This window comes from Suillus clintonianus (assembly GCF_016758775.1).
Source record: "Suillus clintonianus strain FC179 chromosome Unknown DEU56scaffold_1, whole genome shotgun sequence".
NCBI lineage: Eukaryota > Fungi > Basidiomycota > Agaricomycetes > Boletales > Suillaceae > Suillus > Suillus clintonianus.
In genome coordinates, this window is record NW_024539225.1 from 1,369,383 (window position 1) to 1,390,749 (window position 21,367).

A 21,367-nucleotide genomic window follows, 5' to 3' on the forward strand; every position below is an offset into this window, starting at 1 on the left:
CATCATTCCCATACGTAACTCAATCCAGGCCCTCAGCCTCAGGCCTCAAGTTTACGAGCCTCTACTCTGGCAGACTCTGGCATGTGTAAAGTACTTATGATAATTGCATGGTTGTCAGACTCATTGCAATTGGTGCATCGCTTTCAGAATGTTGAATGTTTAACGCTCCTGGTTACATTTCAAGCAAGGGTTTGGATTGCTACGGTAGGGGTACAATGCGGGATATAAGTTGCGGGCAAATGATAATGACGAAGATGATAGTGTAGACAACCAATGACACAAAATAAACAATGATCCCCGATGCACACCAAGGACTTCCGTTGGCAACAAAATCAAGTTTGAGACTGAAAATAATTGAATAAAGATTCGAGTCCGCTTGAGAGTGCGCGAGTTCCTCAGGCGGCGATATGTTCCAACTCTTTGACGACTTCAGACATAGTTGGGCGATCGTTAGGATCATGAGCCCACATCCGCTCGAGGAGGTCGATAATTTCCGGACACCATTGTTTTCGTAGGCCTGTAATGGACGGTCTGCATGCCTCTCGTCAGCGTGTGCAATAATTGGACTGCAAGATATTAATTTACCTTTGGCGTTTTGCCCCAACAATATCATAAATAGCATGTTCGTTCATTCCCTTGAAAAGATAAGACCGACGAAAGAAGAGAGTGGTAATTATACTCACCTCCCAAGGGAACTTCTTGTTTGGTATGTGCCATTGGAACATTTCCCAATACACCATGGCGCAAGAAAAAACATCAACTTTGTGGTTGTATTTGGGGTGCGCATGCCAAAGCTCGGGCGCTTGCCAGTTAACAGTGCCAACCAGGCTACGAACCATGGACCGCGTGGACTGTTTCACTTTAGCCAAGCCAAAGTCTGCAATCTTCGCCGTGCCACGAGAAGTAATGAGGATGTTGGACGATTTACAATCTCTGTGGATGACTGAAGGCTTGCGCATATGAAGGTATTCCATGCCACGCGCAATATCCAACATGATGTTCAACTGCGAGAAAGATGCATAGGCAAGAACAGAAAAGGCATGTCAAGTGTACGTACAACTTTTTTCAGGGACGGTGCAGGAACATTGCGAATGTAGTCGAATAAGTCGCCATTTGAGCAAAGCTCGCTGACAATCATGACGGGTGTCTCGCGCGTGTTCTCCGGTATGCTGACACCGAGCTGTAAACCACAGCGTAAATCACAACAGCAACATTGTCTCCACGACGATACTCACGAAGCGAACTATATTCGGATGATCAAAGCCACCGAGAAGTTTGAGTTCTTTGATGTCCACTACGGTGCATGTTCATAACGTGAAACTCTCATGAATAGGAAGGGCGACATACTTGAATTGAGCTGATCTCGGAATTCTGCGATGGCGACCCGTCTGCCCTTGAACTTGCCGATGAAAACATCCTTAAAGCCCCCACTTCCAATTTTCTCAAGTTTCGTGAGCTTGTCGGGCGGAATCTCTCGATCTTCTAAACCCAGGCTCTCGAGATCCAATTCTAGCTCTGGCTCTGGCTGAGTGGTATTCTCGCCTGACATAGGAGGAGTGCGTGGTTCGTCTTGATGTACTCTGTGGGAGCGCATGAGGACCGGAGGGGTGTTACTTTGGCTGCGGCTCTTGGTCTTTCGCCGGCCGTTAGCACGGTGGTGAACGGTTGATGGTGGACGAATAGTGCCAGTGGAAGAGGGTGAGGAAAACTCGCTCGTTCGTTTATCTCGCCACTGAAGGAGTGACCTCGCGAGCTGGGGCTTCGTACCAGCAACATCCAGATCCCGGGTCTCGCACATCCGGACAAGGTTATCACGACGCATACGGAGAAGGGTCTTCTTGGTGGCCACAGCGAGATCGACTGCAAGTCATGCGTTAGCAATGTAAGAAACTAGGAAAAAACAAACCAACAGTCATCGCCATCTTCATCAAGCTCCTCGGCCTCTTCATCCTCCCCTTCAGCGTCAATGTCAATATCCTCGGCTTCCAGATCGATCGACTCGTCACCATCTTGCTCCTCCTCTTCGCCAGGCGCTTCTTCTTGACATTCTTCCCCAACCACCTTCCCATTGCGTAGCTTCCGTGGAGTTGTTGGCGGAGGGGACGTACTTTCCTCCACATACACGTCATCATCTCCGTCGGCATCTCGGCTATCTTCCGACTGATCTGATTCCTCATCATCCATGCTTGACCCTTCCTCGTTCGCCTCCACGCCCTCTTCTACTTTTTCCTCGTCAGCTTCCTCTTCATCGTCACCGTCCCCTCCATCACTTGGGGGAGTATGTGTTTGTATTCTGCGAGGGCGAAGACGTCTCTTCGCGGGCGTTCCTCGGCCTCGCGTGGGCGGGGGAGTAGGAGATGGAGATGAAATAAGTTCATCGACCTCTTCCTCGTCCTCGAGACAATTTTCTACCTCATTCCCTTTCGAAGTCTGCCGTCTAGTCCTTCCCCGTTGTTGCTTCGGCGTGTCAGAGTCCTGATCCTCGCCAAATTCGCTACGTTTCTCCCAACTTCGTAGCCGACGAGGACTGGGTGAGCTCGATACAATCTTGTCCTCCAGCTCAGTGAGATCGGTAAGCTCACTCTCCTCGCCCAATGCAGCAGATTCACCGATCTTGACGTCTTCACTAAATTCAACTTGTTTGCCCTTGCCCTTACTCCTGGTGGAGCCGCGAGGAACGACAACCTCGGCGGATACCTTACGAGAACGCAATCTCGTAGCAGGAGGGGAAGGAAGCTGGTTGGAGGAACTTGGTGTGGGTGAAGATCGGCTGGATGTGGACCTAGTTGTCCGTCGTCTGAGCGAGAGATTAACGGGGCGAATTCATTTCAAACAATTCAACTCACGTCGGGGCGGCAGCACCATTGGTCTTAGGGGCAACGTGTAGCTCGTCTGGGAATGAGTGACTGGTGTTGATATGGCCAAGAGATAAGCTGCGAGTTGTTAAGAAACGTGAATTCGCCTGATTTGTAGCTAAATGAACTGTAGCGCGGCGCCGCAGACCCGGAGGAACTCGATATCTGGATCCAATGTCAGTTTCCTCGCCACCTGCAGCGTTTCCTTCATCCGAGGAACAGTCACTCGCATCCCGCCCGGGAGGAGACGAGGGAGGCAATGATACAATATCGTCTCGCGCTGCAATAATTGCTTCTGCAAGCTCCAGCTTCGTAAGGTTGTGTGCATCATCTGATAGACCCGCTGCAGTGTACAACTGAAGGAGTTCATCTTTTCGACGACGTTTGAGCTGGCCCAAGGATGCTTCATTTATGAGAAACTCGTCGGCTGATGGCAGGTAAAAATCAGTGCACCGAAAGAAAGTAATGCACAATTACTAACACGCTTCTTCATCGCAGTCAATCTCAGAAGCATCGGACACGGCCCATCGACCAGGAACATCAACTTCCATATCACTAAGCTCTTCTTCGCTGGACGAGTCTCGGATTGGTGAAGCTTTAAGCTTCTTCAGTTTCGGAGCCCCACGCGCGGATCGACCGCCAGTAATGTTTTCATTAACCGACGCGACGCGTTTCCTTTTCGAACCAATAGGAACGTCAAGATTTTGGCTCACATCTCGGATGCTGTTTTTCATCAAAAGATACTGACGAGATGGCAGCCGTCGCAGATTGGGCTGCACGGTAGCCAGTATGGGACGCGAATCAACGGTAGTATCTGAAGATGATGGTGGAGACGCGCCCACCGCGTGGGAATTGACTGTGGAACGCTGGAATCTATTCACGAAAGCAAGAGCGCGTTTTGCAGCGGAAGTGTGGCGGAGCGAGTACTGTCTACGCGCCAGATTATTGCTGTTTGGAGGAAACGATACTCTATGTGGTGAACGGCGTTGAACCATAGCCACGGTAACAATAGCCAGAGTCTATTGGATCTGTTGTCACCAACCCGTTAGAGGAGGTCGTTGAGAAGTATGAAGATCCAGTTTGTTGAAGAAATTGAGGTGCAAGTCCGAATGAGAATCGTTAAAAGACCTTTCGGTCGTTCAGCCGTCGTCGTCGTCGGTGATGAAATCACTGCAAGGAGGTTTTGACACAGTTTCAACCCCTGCCACAACGTCAACAAAGCCAAACATATGGTGGCGTGGGCTCTGTCAGGTGACTTGGTAAGCCTATAATAACCAAAATATAGTATTCCAGACCTTTACGGGATGGTGCTGGCAGGCAAGTCGACTGCATACTTGTACCATGTCCTGCTCGCACTTTGATGTCTCAGAACGCGAGAGAATGTGATTAGATGGCATAGCGGACCGAACGCAGGCAGAACCCAACGTGTGAGTTCGCCTAGCAGTTACGGAATCATTTGACATCCCGGTCAGCCGATCAAAGGGACTACTAGATTGAGCTAGGTGTACTCTAGTGACCTCCCTACCACCGCATATGTACACACATATGCATATAAAAAATCCCGCTGTTCTTGAGGACAGATTTTCGCTCCCCCTTGCTCGCCGCTTTTCTTTCCATTCTACGTCGAGTCCACAGCAGGATGCTCCTCAAATTTTCAAAGTCGGATATCCTGAACTCGTCTCTTGTTTATCCTGAGACTGGTGCTCTCGGATATACCATCCTTACCAGGTCCCACTTTATTCGTGACAGTGATAAGGACTCAGACACAGAGAGTGAAGATGAAAATGGGGAGACTCGCAGGACGACTATATTCAATAAACTAGGGGAGGTCATTGCTGAGATCGGATGGAAGGGCAAGCAGCCAATAGAGATTGTCATTGGCAAGGAAAAAATCATCGGAGCGAAAGGGATGTTTGGGTGCTCGAGCGCCATACTATCGTACGTTCTCCTTATCTACCTTCAGTTCCGCACGTTCTCAACACCACAAAGTCGTAATGTCCTCGGCATACCCACACGCTTCGACACGGAGTACTTTTGGATGGCAGCACAAGATGGACTAACAGTTTGTGCTTTCCTTAAAGCCCAGTATCACTACTGAGCATGACACAGCTTCTTGACTACGATTCAAATCAGACAAAAGGTTCTTTCCACACCAACAGTATGCATGTCGGCGAACGCTTCATTGCCGCCCCAATACCCAGTCTGGGACATGATTATCTAGAGTTTGAACCGCATCCCCTCGTATCAACAGAAGAACTCCTCGGTACATTTTCCTCGCTCTCTTTTGGTTAGCGTTATCTGACATCGTTTTCAAGTTTCATTTATCCTGATGGAAGTACTCCGCCGAAGTCGCTTCAATCTCCATACAGACTCATCAGATCGCTCGAAGCTCTGGCGGAGTACACCGCTCGTCAATTGGGGCCGACGACTACGACGCAGATCTATTTGATTTGTTCGGCCTGATGATTTAGATTTTCCATCGCTTTTCTGTTGCATCTCTGTGCTTTCTTCCTCGCATCTCTTGATACCACTGTATATTCATGCTTTGCATGTCATCGCTTTCGCTAACGTCGCTCGTTCCTGTGTAGCTCTATCAACCCTATCTCATTTCGTTCAATCTCGTGCATTACTACTCTTCGGCGTGTATTCGCCCTTTCAATGTAATACGGTACTGGTGCTGAGGAAGAATGCCTTCCGTCAGCACGAGACTCAGGTACTGTATTTATACCTGATAGGCTGTCGCTCATTATCGTAACAATCAATCCTCTTGTGTACTTAGCTCCTCAACATCAGACCTTGACGCGTATCGTCTCTTCTCGCTACTGTGCTAGATATTGCATATACATTCGCCTAACTTCCGAGGCCTCAGGCATGGGAGCGGATGTCGCCTCGATATCTCCTTGCGGCATGTCTGTTTTTGACTCATCCTTTGCAATCACCAACGAGGGAACAAAGAAATAGATATAAATGGTGAGCTTCTCAGATCTCATTCTCCACCGTCCCGAAATTAAGCAATGTGCTTACAGAGGATACCCATTCAGACTAAATCTTAAACGTCCCTGACGTGTGCGTCTGCAGCTTCTCCCGTCACATGCGGTGGCAGCCTTTTTATGGTCATGACATCGGGGCCCCTGATACGCTGCAAGATAGTACGATATTCGACAGGACCAATTGCATTCAAGCGCCCCCGACGATGTAGGTCAACCGATCCCCCTACTCCACGAAGGGCTGTCGTTGATTAGAATTTCCCGCTTGTGGCGTTGGACCCGTCGAAATATTCTGTCAGCATCTGCACCCACACCCACAAACAACATTCTCACAGCCATGTCAGCTGCCAACGCCAACGCCGCTTCGATGTACCTCTTCGCGGACTGTCCGAACGGACCGACCCCTCAGTCGCCCGCTTGGCACGTTTAACTTCAAACGGGAGTTCATGGGCCCATACTAATTACTTAGCCTGAGCCAAGTGGTTAACAGATTCGGTTCCTCCTCGGATGGTGCAGGTTCGAAACCTGCCGACACATTTTTTTGTATGATCCCACCTTAACATTTATTCATGATAGTTCCCTCAAAAGGTTTATCTCAACGTCATAGACTCATAACCAAGTAGCACCTTATAACCACGTGCATGTTTGAAACCTGCCGTAGTGCAACTGCATTTTTATTCGAAATCAGGGCGCTCAGCTGGTTTGTTCTTTAAGATATTTTTAATGTGATGGTCGCCCGGCTGCCTGTCCGATGACAACGAATCCACCTTCAGGGCTTGTGAGGATAATGTCAGTAGTATGCACATTCCGCCCTGGGGAGTCGGGGATTGGTGCGATGCACCGCTACGATTTTATTAATATTGTAGCAACACAAAGGCTTTCAATAAGTTTCGAGACGATGCCTATCTCACATCTTCAAGTTACTCTAGCTTTCTATCTATCCTTGTTCTGACCATCACTCGTATACATTCGAGAGCGTGTACATCTTTGTGGTGGACACAGGCTTCACCGGTTCCTCGCCATAAATCTTCTCCATCTTGTACATCGTCGAGGAGGGTACCGGACTAACGTCGGTAGTAGTGCCCGAGGCCAACACTGGAGCGTCGACGGCAACGACACTAGGCTTCCCTGCCTTACTAGCCAGGTTAGCCGCACGCCCGTCGGGAATCCGGATAAACTCGAGCTTCCCATCCTCCGCAGTGCCATCAAAGATGAAATAACCCTTCCTCTCAAACTGAATGATGTCCCCTTTAGTAAGCGTGCTTACGTTCGCATCTGCGAACGCCTCCTCCCGGAACTCGCTCACGGGCGTAACGAAATCTTTGACGTCGTCCGTCTCCTCGAGCTTCTTCTTCGTGATCAGGTAGTCGTAGTCAAGGAGCGTTACGTCGACTAAGGGGTAATCCTGGGAGGGTTGTGCAAGCCAAGTAATCTTTTTCTTCGTCTTGCGGAAATCGCCCTCAAGATGGAGGTCCATCGTGAGGGAAGTGACGTCGCCCGAGGGACCCGTGGTCTTAGATCGGACGATGGCGTTACCCCAGTCCATCAACGTGATCTGATGCGATCAGTGCGGATTAGACTTGTCTCTCGGCTATCGTTGGCATGACATACCTCCTCTTGGTCCTCGAAGGACGCGGCGTCTTCCTGCTCGACAAGGATAGTAGACGTAAATACGGTCTTTTTCTCGCCGATATCTGGATTCTTCTTATGCAGTGGTAGGGTTTTCACCTCGGGTGCAGGGGGACCACCGTTGATGGTTACAGAGACACTGGAAAAAACCGCATCAGCATGCAGACAGATATTTAGTGTTACTGATGACGGCACCTCTTGTCTTTGACAATGCCCCAGAACCGCGGAGCAACAGGATCGATTACTTTCTTATTGATGGCCCAAATCGAATCCCACTCGAGCGATACAATCGCTTGCGAAGGCCCCTGAGCCAACATGAACTGCGACAGCGCATCCACAGTTAGTCCACGCCTACGAATTCCTGTCGTAGTCGCATCAGAAACAGCCTTGTGCTCAAAACTTGGTAGGTGAACTGACCACGAATGGTTGGGAAACGCGGGTCATCCCAACCCTTGACTATTCCGCTGTCCACGAACCAGTGCAATTTCCTCTTGGACAGAAGTGTATAGATGAAATTGAGACGACTGTGGAGGTGTCAGTGACTTTCGGGTGCAAAACCGACGAGTAGAATTGACCTGAAGTCCCATATGTCGACACCGCGAATGCCAAGGGCTTTGATCATCCACTGATATTGCGCATTTCGTTCTCGGTACTCATTCGTTCTGAGGGCATGGGTAACTCCCTCAAGGGAGTCCACGATTGGACATGCAAAATCGTAGGTGGGGTATATTTTCCACATATCTCTGTTAGATGAATTAATGATCGGTGCAAATTATAGTAGATTGCTCCATACCCAGTTCGGTGGTGAGGGATTAAGTTACATCGATAAATGACGGGGTCGCGAAGAGCTTTGTTCTGACTGTCCACGCTGATTTTCGCGCGTAGACACCATCTCAGACCTTCTGGGGATCCGGATTTCATCTCCTCAAAGTGCCTTAAGTTATCCTCGATCGAGTCATCTCTATGAGCAGATGCAACACCTTTGCCTCGTTCCTCGCGCATCTGATTGTTGGCAATGTCGGCATTTATGCATGATTCCTTTACTAAAATTTCGCACCTGTAATTGCTCGGTATCATCGGTGTACGCTTTGCCACTCTTGATGATTTGAATGGCCAATTCATAAATCTGGTCAAAGTAATCTGACGTGTGCGTCGTTTTATCTCCGCGGATGTTCAGGAGTTCCAAATCTTGCAAGATGGTCTCCTCAAACTCAGACTACGCGATTTGCTTTAGACCTAATATGCTCGCGAACCAAACATGGGGCTTACCCGCTCTTTTGTGGGGTTGGTATCATCAAAGCGAATGATCATCTTGCCATTGTACATTTTTGCGAAATACTGGTTCAGCATCGCGGCCTTTGCATGGCCGATATGGAGGTACCCAGAGGGTTCAGGCGGGAAACGCGTGACGACCTGGCCTTCCTTTGCATTTTGGAGGCCGAGAGCGAATCCTGCGGCCGTTTTGTTCGATCTGGCTTTGTTGGATTTGGCCGTTGCGAGACTCGCGAGCGCAGCTTGAGTGGACTCGAGACTCTCGATGTGAGACATCCATCGAAGAAGATGAACATACTGCTGTCCGTTCTTGAGCAACCCAATAAGTTTTGGTGCAACTGATGAACGTCAGACGCGACAACATCAACAGGGCTGATCATGTTACCTTTGATTGCACCCCAGATAATGAAATCGGCTGCAGTGATGTCGTGGCCGACGAGGAACGTGCGGTATGCGAGATGGTTATCTAACGAATCGAGAGCAGCAAGGATATCCGGTATTGCCGTCAAGGTCGGGACAGTTTTTGCGAGATCAAAATATGCGGCTGTCTGTAAGTAAGTCAGTTAAACGTGGGAGAGTTATATATGGATTGATAGTGCCTTTGAGCTGTCTCCAGCAAGTCCTCCTGCGTTTGCCAGCACAGCTACGATCTCATCCTCCGCAGAGATCTGTGATCCCTCAAACTCCAGAGTGATACCATCTACTGATTCGTCGTAGTTGAGATCTACTTTCTGCGTGAACGTCGCGATGGCGATTGAAGCGTAAGGAAATGGGGAAGTTTTTGTTGAAAGTGTTATGGACATGATTGAAGTTCAGTTCAGAGGATCATGCAATGACTCACCGCCAGCTTTTGCCAACAGCGTAAACCTAATCTTATCTACATGATCTAACCTTCGATCTTCCCGTAGTCAGGCAGTCGTGAGTCACGACTCAAGATGCGGCCTAGTACTTTAAATAAAGATCCTCCTACAAATATACTGATTCTATCGCAATCAACGTTTGACTACGCCCACGGTAATTGAAAAGCACTGCCGTCTTGAGCGCATTGCCTGGGTCCATATGATACGGTACTCCTTCTTAGTGACGGGCCAAGGTTCCCAACTGGGGATGCTAAGAGCTCACGAAAGCTCGCTACTCCGCAGTGACCGTCATGGTAGACTTGAACTCCATTGAATCGTTCCTGGAACATAATTGCCGAAAGTGCTTTATAAGATAAAAGTCATTGTAGCCATCTTCTGCCGATGTGACTCGACCTGACAAGTTTCTACCAGCGCTCTCCTCCAAATATTCCCTTGTGCTTTCTGTCCCAATCTTAATATCTCTTTCATCAAGTTCACCCATCATGCCTTGCATGCTGTCCGTCCTTTCTATATTAAATTTCAGCGCTCTTCATTGACAACGACCTGTAGCATTGATCCAACTCAAAAGTACAAACCATACGTCCCACTGAAGCTCGACAATCGTCAATGGCCAACCAAAACTTTCACCAAAGCTCCAATATGGCTTTCCACAGATCTTCGTGACGGAAACCAGGCCTTGGCATGTCCGATGACGGCAGATCAAAAACTCACCTTCTTTCGTTTGTTGGTCAAATGCGGATTCAAGGAAATCGAAATCGCATACCCCTCTGCTAGCGACACCGATTTCTCATTCGTTCGGTATTTGATCGAAAATAATGAGATCCCGGATGATGTATGGATCCAGGTCAGTACTCTTGCAAAATCGCTTGTTTACGTCTGCTGAGGTTCCGATCTAGGTCCTGACTCCAGCTCGCGAGGATCTCATCCGAAGGTCATTCGAAGCTGTCGCTGGTGCTAAGCATGTCATCATGCACATGTATAACGCGCTTTGTCCTATGTTCCGAGACGTCGTCTTTCGTAACTCGAAGGAACAAACGGTCGAACTCGCCTCGACACAGACCAAACTCATCAGCGAGCTTGCTGATCAATACACTGCATCACACGGGATGAAATTCCGTTACGAATACAGCCCAGAGACATTCACCCAGACAGAAATGGAGTTTTCTCTCCAAGTTTGTGAGGCAGTCAAGGCCGCATGGGGCAAGGCAGGGCCGGGTATTGACCGCATCATCTTCAACCTTCCTGCCACTGTTGAAGTTGCTCCTCCTAATCACTATGCTGATCAGGCAGGCACTTTTATAAATGTCTTCATCACGTCCGTTAACCATACTCAAAGATCGAATACTTTGCCGCCCATATATCTGAGCGAGAAAAAATTATCATCAGTTTGCACCCGCATAATGACAGAGGTGCGTCATGGACACATATAATCATGGATATGTTTTTGACTATTTATAAAGGCACTGCTATCGCTGCCGCTGAGCTTGCAGTCCTTGGCGGCGCTGATAGAGTGGAAGGCTGCTTGTTTGGTAATGGGGAACGTACAGGGAATGTCGACCTTGTGACTCTAGCGTTGAACTTGTACACACAAGGAATCACTCCCAACCTCGACTTCAGCAACATCCAGGAAGTTATCGACATTGTGACTTCTTGCAATGACATCCCTGTACACCCAAGACACCCCTATGCTGGCGAGCTCGTCTTCACGGCCTTCTCTGGTTCGCACCAGGACGCCATCAAGAAAGGTTTCGAAGCACAGGGTACTCGTCACAAAAAGAACGCTGCAAACGGCGAGCTCAAGATGTGGGACATGCCGTATATGCCCCTGGACCCCGCCGACCTCGGATGCAGTTACGAAGCTGTCATTCGCGTCAACGCGCAGTCCGGCAAGGGAGGCATCGCGTACCTTGTCAAGCAACACCTTCAACTCGACCTTCCGCGCAAGATGCAGGTCACATTCTACAAGGTTATTCAGCAAATATCCGACCGCGAGGCACGCGAAGTCACCGTCGAAGACATCACGACAGCGTTCCGCGACACTTACCACTTCGGTGGATCGAAATATGAAGGTAGACTGGCGCTCAAGTCATTCAGTATTACGGCTGAGCCATCACCTGATCCCACTGACGACGGTGAGCCTTTCGACGAGCGTCGCCGCTTCGATGGTACTATGTTGGTGGATGGCGTATTGCGTGTCATTCGTGGGGATGGCAATGGTCCCATTTCTGCTCTTCTTGATGCTCTGCGCACTCATTTGGAAATCGACATGACCCTACGCGAGTACACAGAGCACGCAGTTGGCGAGGGAGAAGCATCCAAGGCAGCCTCATACATTGAACTCGTTGCCACCACCGAGGATGTCAAGGAAACTCGCCAAGCGTCTGAGTCATGGTGGGGTGTTGGACTCGATTCTGACATTGCCGCTTCCAGTCTGCACGCCGTGTTGAGTGCAGTCAACGGTGCCATTGGCGACCGTGTATTGCCCGAGCTCAAGCTCAGCGTCGGCTTCAACGCTACCTCTGGCCAATCGGATGTTGCGGACGCTATCGTCAATACTTTGGGTTTGCAGCTCCCTCGCAGATTGCAAACTTCCTTCTTCGAAGTCGTGCAGCGCGCGGTGTGCGCGTCAGATGGCAAAATTACTTATGACAACCTTACCTGTCTCTTCCGTGAGACATACGGCTACGAGGTCGAAGACAAGGGCAGGTTTTCTCTGGGTGACTTCCGCTTCGAACGCGTCGAAGGCGGCGGCCCCAGGTTCGAGGGTGATATGGAGATCGACGGCGTGGTGTGCAAGGTCGCTGGTGAGGGTAACGGCCCTTTGTCCGCAGCCCTCACTGCGTTGCACACACAAGTTGAGGGTGCTCTTTTCTGCCGGGAGTATTCAGAGCACTCCGTGGGAGAGGGTTCAGAAGTGAAGGCTGTCTCCTTTGTGGAGCTCCTCTATGAGCTGCCAGGAAGGGCCAAAAAAGAAGCTGCCTGGGGATTGGGCAGTGACACCGACATCACTGCATCTGGTATCAGGGCTGTGTTGAGAGCGGCGAGCAGGCTGGATGTAGTTGTGAAAAAGGCATAAGCGGCTGTTCAGAGCGAAGAAGACATGTATATAGATATCAATGTATTACCCGGATGTATATTATCTGCCTCATGCATTATCATAGCCATGTCCATGGAGTGGACTCAGTGGTTCGCTGGCAGGACACAGTCACGGTGTCACGGTGTGACGCCACTTGTTTCTGAGTATCTGTGTGACAGGACATAAAGCTACGCGTCCTTGTCTGGCAGTACGAAGGCCAACGACACCAATCCTGCCATACTCTGTCCATGGACTCAGCCTGAACAACTGAAAGCCCTAATAAACAAGTGATCAGTCCTCCTTCGAATGTCGTCTCCACCTTCAACTCGCCCCTCAACGTCTTCCAGAGCAAATCTGCATGGCTCACAGTCCATATATCCTCCAGGAGGTCTCATGATGTCCAGTTCACGTCCCTTCCTCAACATGATGAATCCAATGAGCCGTACACACCAAGGCTATACCCAAGCAAACCAATTTCTTGTCGAGGAAAACGAGAACGATACTGCAGAGGAAGACCTAGAAGCAGGCCACGCGACCAGAGGGATCCTGTCCAAGAGCACGAAATCACACGGAAAACACAGAGTATCGTGGGACGGGGAGAGTTCCGAGATGAACATGCTACGGCCTAACATACGGAAGGAAGACAGGACATACGAGCAGGAATCGGATGACGATGTTCCTCAGCGTTTCATGATAGAGGATTCGCCATTGTCTGGCCGCCCCTCTAAGGGCAAGGGCCGCTCGCAACCACTGTATTCCACATCCGCACGATCTCTTCCACATGCAACAGCACCTCCTACAGATACTTTACCCATGCTTTCAATACCTCCTAGACCGTCAGAAGTAGACGTCGACGAACCTCCGCAGACGCCACCAGAGCGGCTACAAGCATCACCCAAGCCTATGCGTGGGTTGGACGATTACGAACGTGCGCTCTGGAACTGGGTTAACGTCTATAACCTGGACGCGTTTCTGCAGGAGGTGTATCTATACTATGAGGGCAAAGGGATTTATTCCATAGCGTTAGCACGAGGACTCAATCTCCTGTCAGTCGCTCTTTTTGCGTTACCGAACTAAATTGCTGACTGTTGATGCGTAGCACAGTAGGATTCGTAATTGGGTTTTCGACATTCCTACTTGGGTGTGTCGACTACAGTCTCATTAGTGAGGATGAAACTACTCACTTGTCTGACGCGGTGGTCGACCGCTGCGTATCAAAGTGCGCGATTATTTCCAAGGCAGTTACAGTTACGACACTAACGTGCATGACATATAGGTTCTCTGGATTTACGCTACTCTTCTTTCTGCTTTTCGCTGCGTTCTATGTCTGGCAAATTATATCTTTTGTCTTCGAGGTCATGCGCTTGGTAAACATGTATAAATTCTACACCTACCTTCTACGTGTCCCAGATGTACGTACACTTCAGTCTCACCCTTGCCCTCGTGCTCATAAGGTACGCGTATAGGCAGATATCCCGACCATCGCCTGGCCCGAAATTGTGCGCAGGATAGCCGCGATACGAGAAGAAAACCCCATAACGGCCATATCTTCAGCGCACGGGACTAATGCTGCAACACCAGCAACTGCTTCTCTCGATGCGCATGACATAGCGAATCGTATCATGCGGCAAGAGAACTACCTCATCGCACTGTTTAACAAGGACGTGCTTGATCTTCGCGTGCCGCTTCCTCCCAAACTTAAACAGCTGTTGAGGGCAAGTGATGATGGCAAGGGGCGGACATTAACGAGGGTGTTGGAGTGGAATTTACGGTTCTGCTTGATGGAGTACCTGTTTGACCCGCAAGGACGCGTCAGGAAGGTGTTCTTGAAGACCAAGAATAGAGCCGTCCTAATTAATGGGTACGCTTTTCCTCAGCTAAACGTGAGGAATTTCACGCTCATGTACAATAGGCTTCGTCGACGCCTTGTTTTTATGGGTATCTTGAACGCTATCTTTGCGCCATTTATCGTCCTCTACATGATTATGTATTCATTCTTCCGCTATTTCGAGGTGCGTTGCTCCTACTGTGACACGCAGTGTTGCTTAACATTCTGCAGGAATACCACAAAAATCCGTCATCAATCGGTGGTCGGCGCTACACACCCTTTGCGCAATGGAAGTTTCGCGAGTTCAACGAGCTCTCGCATCTCTTCACGCGGCGGCTAGATGAGTCATATCCCCTTGCGAGTATGTACATCGGCCAATTTCCCAACGAGAAGATGACAATCATCATGCGGTTCGTCCATGACTTATTTTTTTCGTCGACTGCATTGACCACCTGTTTAGTTTCGTGGCATTTATTGCCGGGTCCTTCGCAGCGGTGCTCGTGCTCGCGTCTGTCATCGATCCCGATTTGGTCTTGCACTTTGAGATCACGCCGCATAGGACTGTCTTGTTTTATCTCGGTGTCTTTGGGTCCGTGCTTGCCGTTGCCAGAGGGATGATACCAGAGGATAACAGGGTGTTCGATCCTGAGCTGCTCATGACGGAAGTCATCCAATATACGCATTACATGCCAGATGAATGGAAGGAGGAGCTACATTCTAAGAAGGTTGGTCCCAGCTTTCCATCATCGAAACTTAACTTTTGATACTGAATTGCATCAGGTTCACCAAGAATTTGGAGAGCTTTTTGCGATGAAGATACCCATTTTCGTACAGGAGATCGTCTCGGTCTTGACAACACCGTTCATACTCTGGTTTTCACTCCCACCATGTGCACCTGTTATTGTTGACTTTTTCCATGACTTCACTGTCTGGGTACCTGGAAGAGGTTATATATGCAGCTTTGCTGAGTTCGACTTCAAGAGACACGGCAATGTCAGGGTAAGATAATAGTTTCAAGTCGTGGTTCACGTCTGCTAACCGTTGGATAGTTCGGAGCTCCTTCGCAGAACCAAGACGAGCGCATGATGTCGCGAGAGGGCAAGATGGAGAAGAGTTTCTTGAACTTCAAGGTTCGTGACCTTAACATGAGACAATTTGTACTTCTAACGACTATTCCTGTCACGTAGGCTGCAAACCCGGACTGGAACCCATCAGATCCCTCCGGCTCCCTGTATCTCAGCCGCATCGCGGACCTCAGTGCGCGGCGCAGACTTTCCACGTCAAGAACAGCGTTAGACAATACCGTCCTGCTGAACGATGGCAACAAAGACCCCGCGGAACGTGTTCACGAATACGACCGCGCTCTTCGGCAGAGCCAACATGCTGCCCTCCGGCGGAGACTTCAGCTAGGTGGGGGCAACATTGTCACACGAGGAGGCGGTGGCGTTGGTTCTTCTACTATATGGCAGTCGGCCATCGGCTCGAATTCAGCTATGGGCATGGCGCAGACCGCGGTACTTGGCGACTCGCAGGGAAGTATTGCGCCTCTACCGCCGCCGATAAGGGATGAGGATAGGAATGCAGATGGTGGTGTTGGCAGTGGACTGGGCGATTCGTACGTTGATGGGGACACTCAGGGCAAGAAGCCGTACGAATCGCAGCAGGAAGGGATTGATGACGAAGAGGAGTTGGAGGATGGTGGGGTGCTTGGACTGCTGGCGCAGATATATGCTGCGAAGGGGACTAAACATGTTCCTGTTATCTGAGGATTGCATACATGATTTCTATTATATCGCATATCACATAATATTGCACATTTGAGACGTATATCGCACATATGAATTCTATCTCGCGTTTTGTATCTATGATTGCGTTGACGTTAGTTTAGATGGACTGTAACATTTCCTTCGAAGATCAGAAATCAGAGCGGCGCGGATATCATTCTCCATGGGTGCGACTAGAGGATCGTGATGTTGCACCCCAACTATAGGGTCATACGATGTATGTCTGAGGATCGCGTGAAGAATAAAATCACGTCGTATGTTGTCACGATGCCTATGTGTACAAATGATTCGAAAGCATGAAACCCAAGCCAAAAAAAATCATACACTATTACCTGCCTCACTGACCTAATCAAGCAACAAGGCCTCAAGATACAGATGCTCTGTCTCTCGCTAGAATCTCTTCTACACGTTGCACCTTGTGGTAGTTGCCATCGCCTACGGGAGCGTCTCGATCTACGCGTGTACCAATGCGGATGTCTGTAGCAACTCGAGGGGCACCTTTGGCGTGGACTGCAGCATGGCAATCATGTATAGCCTTCGACACCTCGCTCCAAGGCCCCTCTAACAAGCATGTTCAGTAAATCGCCAGGGGTTGATCGCCTCTTGCAACTAACCAAGATTAGTGCCGTACCCGCTGAGACGTGTATCGTTATCAGAAGTTCGACATATAGATAAATAATCTTACTGCATCTAAAACGAGATCAAACTTATTAGACTGGACCTGGCAGATCGCACATACTCACCTTGAATGTCAGCCCTGATTTTTCCAAGACTCTGTGGCACTCTGCGATATATTCTGCGACCTAAAATGCGTTACTTTGGAGAATATCCCCTATTTCCCGTCGACGTACAGAAGATTCTCCTGTTCCCATTGGGATGAGGCAGAAATCTAGGCGTATGGTAAGCTCCTGAAATGTTGGATTTTACTGAGGCTGCAAACCTGCTACGGCATAAAGATCGCTGGGCATGTTGGTCGTCATTATCAAAGTCGATACACCCCTTTTTTTTTCACAGGTGGTGCCTCCGGAGAGTGCCGGAGACTTGGTTTGGGAAGTGTGAATAAATAAATAACGTTTATGGGTTGCGCAGCGCGAAGAGACATAAGATGCCTTCAGCCGCGCTGCAATCAAGGATCCAAGCTTTCGAGGCTCTCATCGACCAGCGCCCTTCTCAAACGACGTCGAAACCCTCATTCGTCGTTTTGAAGGCCAGATATCCTCCTTCTACTAACCCCATTGAATCACCTATCTCACCAACCTCAGACTCATTCCAACCAATTGCTCCGTTTACACCGCCAAAGTCTTTGAGCAGGTCACCATCGCCGTCGCCTCCAAATCTAGGTCGTAGAACTTCATTGATTGACCTAAAAGACTGGATTGTAGATGATGGCCCAAACGGAGCACCGTCCGGTGTCTCACATTACAATGGCAGACATCTGAAAGGCTTTCCAGATCTCATCAAAGCACCTCCACAGGTAACCCATAATCCTGCTGCTGCTCGTTCAGTACCGATATCTTCAGCGCCACTCATTAATTTGGAGTCCCCTCCCAAGTCACGCCCACCCCTCCCACCACGTAAACCGTCATATACATCAACAGACTCTTCACCTTCAATTTCCAATTCTGCTATCTCTGACAGCAGTGCTACTCTACGACCCTCAGGGCGCTCAGACTCGCTCACCGTGGAGCACACTTACCCTCCGCCTCGTCCGCATGCTTTTGGTTCTGCTCGCGTAAGCCACGCGCCCGCTTCTTCCATTTCATCATTTCATTCCGTATCGCTTTCTTCTGATGGAAGCGACCTGAAACCCATGAGCCCAAGATTGTCCATGCAGTCATCCCTCGGGACAAATGGCGATAACGATGGCGTGGACGGGGACATCGTGAGCATCGCTGACTCATATGAGAACGTGTCTTCCACGATAAGTCCCACCGCCAATGTCCCCTTTGATTGGGGGAAGGCCATTAGCAATGGCAATGGCACACCCAGGCCCGAGCCTCCAAAGCTACCTCAGCGACCAGGCACAAAGCTGCTGTCGCCCTCCGTTTCCAGATCAGTGTCAACAACATCTTCAACGCCTACCACTCGCCGACCCCGACCCCCACCTCCACCACCTCCTCCGCCGTCTCTATCACGTACCAAACTTCCTTCTTCCCGCACATCACCCGCATCCACTTCCGCATCCACTTCCGATCGCTCTTCCATCCTGAGTAACGCAACTACCACCTCCCTGACAAGCATAAGTACCACAAGCATCAGCACCGCAAGCATAAGTACCCAAAATAGTGGGCAGCTGACGCAGAAAGCCTCATTGCTCCTGCGACCCACGCCAGTCCCGCCTGCCGCACGCACACGTTATGAAGCCTTATTTGTTGTGACGGTGGTCAGTCGACGGAAAGCAGAAAAAACTGCCAGGAAAGCCAAGACAAAGTCCTCACCATTATCTACATCATCAGGAAAGAAGAGCAGGCAAGCTGCTGGCTGGAGAGGTCTTTCAGTTGACCTGATTACCAACCCGGAGGATCATCCTGTACTGTCCTCGAAGGAGGCAGATAGTGATAATGACGACGATGCAGATCATGTCCCAGTTGGACCTGAAGAGAGACTTGGCGGCCGAATAGTGAGGCTCATCTGGAGCGCATCAAAACTTGACCGCGGCAAACTCCGAGACATATGGTATGTCATTGCAGTCCTTTTGACAGTATATACTGACGGTATATACACTCATTCGCTTCAGGAACGATTGTGATCCATCCTCGACTGGCTTTCTTGACCGTGAAGCATTCGTCAAGGGGATGTGGCGAATCGATGAAGAGCTCCGAAGGGCCCAGCTAAATAGACGGACGTCTGCGCTGAGTGCCGCTTCGTCGCAACGCATTCCCCACCGCCCGAAGAATGCAAGCAATTCAAGATTGTTATTGCAATAGTATGACGTGCTCACTTATACCCCGGTACTCTCTTCCATACCCGTGGACCATGTAATAAGTTATCTCACGCGCAACTATTTAATATACTCACGATATAATTGCTTGCGCTTGGGTGGAAACCCCTTGTGAACAAGTTTGTGGATGCCCGCAAGCGGAGCCAAAGGAGTGGAGGCTCAAACGCCGGTGGCCGGAGAGAGACATGTCATAAGATGAAACTTTGGATCAGGTGTGGAACACGGATGTAATACTGCCAGCGCAATGCCAGCAATTGCAGGGAATCGAAGCGCTGGTTCACGAAAGCTCGCATATCATAGTCATGTCAGTATTCTCAGGCAGATTTAAGATAAATAAAAGTTGTCGGTCACTCTGCCCAACACCATTACAGAGGGCATCTCGACTCAGAAACTGAATTTACCGTCCATATAATTTTATGAGATAACGCTCGAGCCAGAGGGATGATACGGAGTACCTAGTGTGATCAAGTTGCAAATCATTCAGTCAAATTCATACAACGAGTTAACCCTGCCCAACTCAACAACAAATCATCCGCACCCCCACCCCCAAACCGTACCGGATAATTCGAGATGTGCATATCATAAGAACGAAAAACAAAACGTAGTAGAAAAGTGTGGTCGCTGGAATATCGCTGCGAGATGCGAGGTATCTAAATAAATAAAGTTAAACATATGGTGATGCCTGCGTGAAATCATTAAGGACGATATGACAACAATTGTTGAGAGACATACACTGGTCCGACCCTGCGGTCCAGCTCACGAACGACATCAAAGTTAAAAGTGTCTGCCATCAGAAGCCAGACTGCTAGTACGCCTAGCGTTCCGCCAGTCTCCCTGATTATATGCGACAGGTCGATCTAGGCACTCCTGGGGAACCATGCCTTGTTCACCACGCCCATTCGCACAGAGCGCCCATGCGTCGTCATACTGAGCAAGCACAAGAATACGCTCGCCCGCTGTGACTGAGAGCTCGTCGGGAAGCGTGGGGATGAACGCGCGGTTGACAACTGCCTCAGAGGCAGTCGGAAATCTGGGTGGAGGTGTTGGAGCAGGGGTACTAGAAGGGTACGAGTTGGCGCCTGCTGCTGCACGTGCCATGGCAACAGCAGAGTTTCCAGGGCTTAGAGAGGGCGGTGGTTGGGAATACATGGGCATCGGGTTGTTATACGAAGCGGCAGGCGGGGCTGGGCCTGCGTACCCCGTGAATGGACTCTGCATCCTTTGAATCGGGGGTTGCGGAGGGCTCGTGTACAGTGACTGCCCATGCGCCTCAAAAGGCGACATTGGTGAATTCCTCACCGAAACAGGCTTTTCAGAGAAGTCGTCAACGGGAGCTGGAGGAAGTGGCTTGGTCTCGTTGAAGACATTGTCGTTGAAGACGTTGCCAGCAGGCCAAGAAAGGCGACGGTTCTCCCTGCGGCGGAGATACGTCTTGCGAACGATGAATATAACCAGAGCCAGGGCGACCACTACAGAGGCTGCGATAATACCACCAAGTGCGCCGCCAGAAAGAGTCTGGCTTGAAGCGCTACTGACATTATTGATAGCGGTGGCTGTTGGAGTGGGAGTGGTGGTAACGAGAACCACAGATTGGGACGTGGATTGCGAGAGACTAGTAGTTAGTCCCTTGGCAGCGGGGCTACTCGTAGACGAGGTGGTTGTAGAGGATGTAGTGAGAGTGGACTGCAAAGACGTCAACGTCTGCGAGGAGGTAGCAAGAGTTGCAGACGACTGTGAAGAACTAGTCTTCGCTGTCGAGGATACTGCAACAGGTGTGGTAGATGATGTTACGGTTGTTTTGGCGGTAGTACTTTGAGTGGTGGTGGTAGAATTTGTGGCATCTTTAGCGAACACGAGAGGAGACGCAAACGGGTTGTTTACAGGCTGAACATGACCCAGCCGTTTTGCGTGCCGTACCCGCTCAGCAGGTATGCGACGAAATTCAGAATGCATTGGCGGATTATGCACTGTTACAGTAGGAACGCTGAACGATCACAGCTTGAATTTTGTAAGGAATGTAGGTGGGCCAAGACCCTGCCACGATATGGCGAAAAGAGAGGGACAACTGGAACAGGCGCTAGTGACGGCTACCGTCGTAGTTGGGAATGGTTACCATTTACAACTACATTTGATGA

General features: G+C 49.8%; 8 protein-coding genes across 8 annotated transcripts; 4 read left to right on the forward strand and 4 right to left on the reverse strand.

Moving 5' to 3' along the window:
• Positions 1-164: 164 nt before the first annotated feature.
• Positions 165-4,009, reverse strand: DEU56DRAFT_764942 (uncharacterized protein). The gene is made up of 9 exons (XM_041350955.1): positions 3,337-4,009; positions 2,847-3,282; positions 1,911-2,797; positions 1,348-1,860; positions 1,236-1,294; positions 1,058-1,180; positions 684-1,004; positions 586-635; positions 165-531 (listed from the first exon to the last, which is right to left on the reverse strand). The coding sequence occupies exons 1-9, from the start codon at positions 3,848-3,850 to the stop codon at positions 396-398; spliced, it is 3,039 nt and encodes a 1,012-aa protein (XP_041215945.1). The 5' UTR covers positions 3,851-4,009; the 3' UTR covers positions 165-395.
• A 370-nt stretch (positions 4,010-4,379) lies between these two features.
• On the forward strand, positions 4,380-5,717 carry DEU56DRAFT_764943 (uncharacterized protein). Its single transcript, XM_041350956.1, has 5 exons — positions 4,380-4,793; positions 4,845-4,917; positions 4,965-5,118; positions 5,171-5,568; positions 5,635-5,717. Exons 1-4 carry the CDS (start codon positions 4,495-4,497, stop codon positions 5,302-5,304), a joined length of 660 nt encoding a protein of 219 aa, XP_041215946.1. The 5' UTR covers positions 4,380-4,494; the 3' UTR covers positions 5,305-5,568; positions 5,635-5,717.
• A 1,080-nt stretch (positions 5,718-6,797) lies between these two features.
• On the reverse strand, positions 6,798-9,546 carry DEU56DRAFT_867500 (tRNA synthetases class I, catalytic domain-containing protein; the record flags this gene model as incomplete). Its single annotated transcript, XM_041355430.1, has 10 exons — positions 6,798-7,397; positions 7,454-7,610; positions 7,667-7,832; positions 7,889-7,995; positions 8,047-8,214; positions 8,265-8,473; positions 8,529-8,687; positions 8,741-9,081; positions 9,129-9,291; positions 9,343-9,546. 10 exons carry the CDS (start codon positions 9,544-9,546, stop codon positions 6,798-6,800), a joined length of 2,274 nt encoding a protein of 757 aa, XP_041215947.1.
• Positions 9,547-9,962: 416 nt separating this feature from the next.
• Positions 9,963-12,792, forward strand: DEU56DRAFT_764950 (2-isopropylmalate synthase). Its single transcript, XM_041350957.1, has 5 exons — positions 9,963-10,099; positions 10,153-10,447; positions 10,500-10,889; positions 10,940-11,012; positions 11,064-12,792. The coding sequence occupies exons 1-5, from the start codon at positions 10,086-10,088 to the stop codon at positions 12,677-12,679; spliced, it is 2,388 nt and encodes a 795-aa protein (XP_041215948.1). The 5' UTR covers positions 9,963-10,085; the 3' UTR covers positions 12,680-12,792.
• Positions 12,793-12,870: 78 nt separating this feature from the next.
• On the forward strand, positions 12,871-16,366 carry DEU56DRAFT_897083 (putative transmembrane protein). Its single transcript, XM_041356435.1, has 10 exons — positions 12,871-13,725; positions 13,779-13,898; positions 13,956-14,091; positions 14,146-14,540; positions 14,592-14,691; positions 14,739-14,917; positions 14,968-15,232; positions 15,288-15,506; positions 15,557-15,637; positions 15,695-16,366. Exons 1-10 carry the CDS (start codon positions 12,986-12,988, stop codon positions 16,271-16,273), a joined length of 2,814 nt encoding a protein of 937 aa, XP_041215949.1. The 5' UTR covers positions 12,871-12,985; the 3' UTR covers positions 16,274-16,366.
• A 269-nt stretch (positions 16,367-16,635) lies between these two features.
• On the reverse strand, positions 16,636-17,336 carry DEU56DRAFT_764957 (uncharacterized protein). Its single transcript, XM_041350958.1, is given in 6 exon segments — positions 16,636-16,852; positions 16,906-16,925; positions 17,014-17,015; positions 17,032-17,094; positions 17,143-17,180; positions 17,232-17,336. 6 exon segments carry the CDS (start codon positions 17,269-17,271, stop codon positions 16,656-16,658), a joined length of 360 nt encoding a protein of 119 aa, XP_041215950.1. The 5' UTR covers positions 17,272-17,336; the 3' UTR covers positions 16,636-16,655.
• On the forward strand, positions 17,337-19,361 carry DEU56DRAFT_764962 (uncharacterized protein). The gene is made up of 2 exons (XM_041350959.1): positions 17,337-18,967; positions 19,029-19,361. Exons 1-2 carry the CDS (start codon positions 17,397-17,399, stop codon positions 19,216-19,218), a joined length of 1,761 nt encoding a protein of 586 aa, XP_041215951.1. The 5' UTR covers positions 17,337-17,396; the 3' UTR covers positions 19,219-19,361.
• Positions 19,362-19,633: 272 nt separating this feature from the next.
• Positions 19,634-21,366, reverse strand: DEU56DRAFT_23285 (uncharacterized protein). Its single transcript, XM_041345199.1, has 3 exons — positions 19,965-21,366; positions 19,750-19,914; positions 19,634-19,687 (listed from the first exon to the last, which is right to left on the reverse strand). Exon 1 carries the CDS (start codon positions 21,183-21,185, stop codon positions 20,007-20,009), a length of 1,179 nt encoding a protein of 392 aa, XP_041215952.1. The 5' UTR covers positions 21,186-21,366; the 3' UTR covers positions 19,634-19,687; positions 19,750-19,914; positions 19,965-20,006.
• Between the last annotated feature and the right edge of the window lies 1 nt (position 21,367).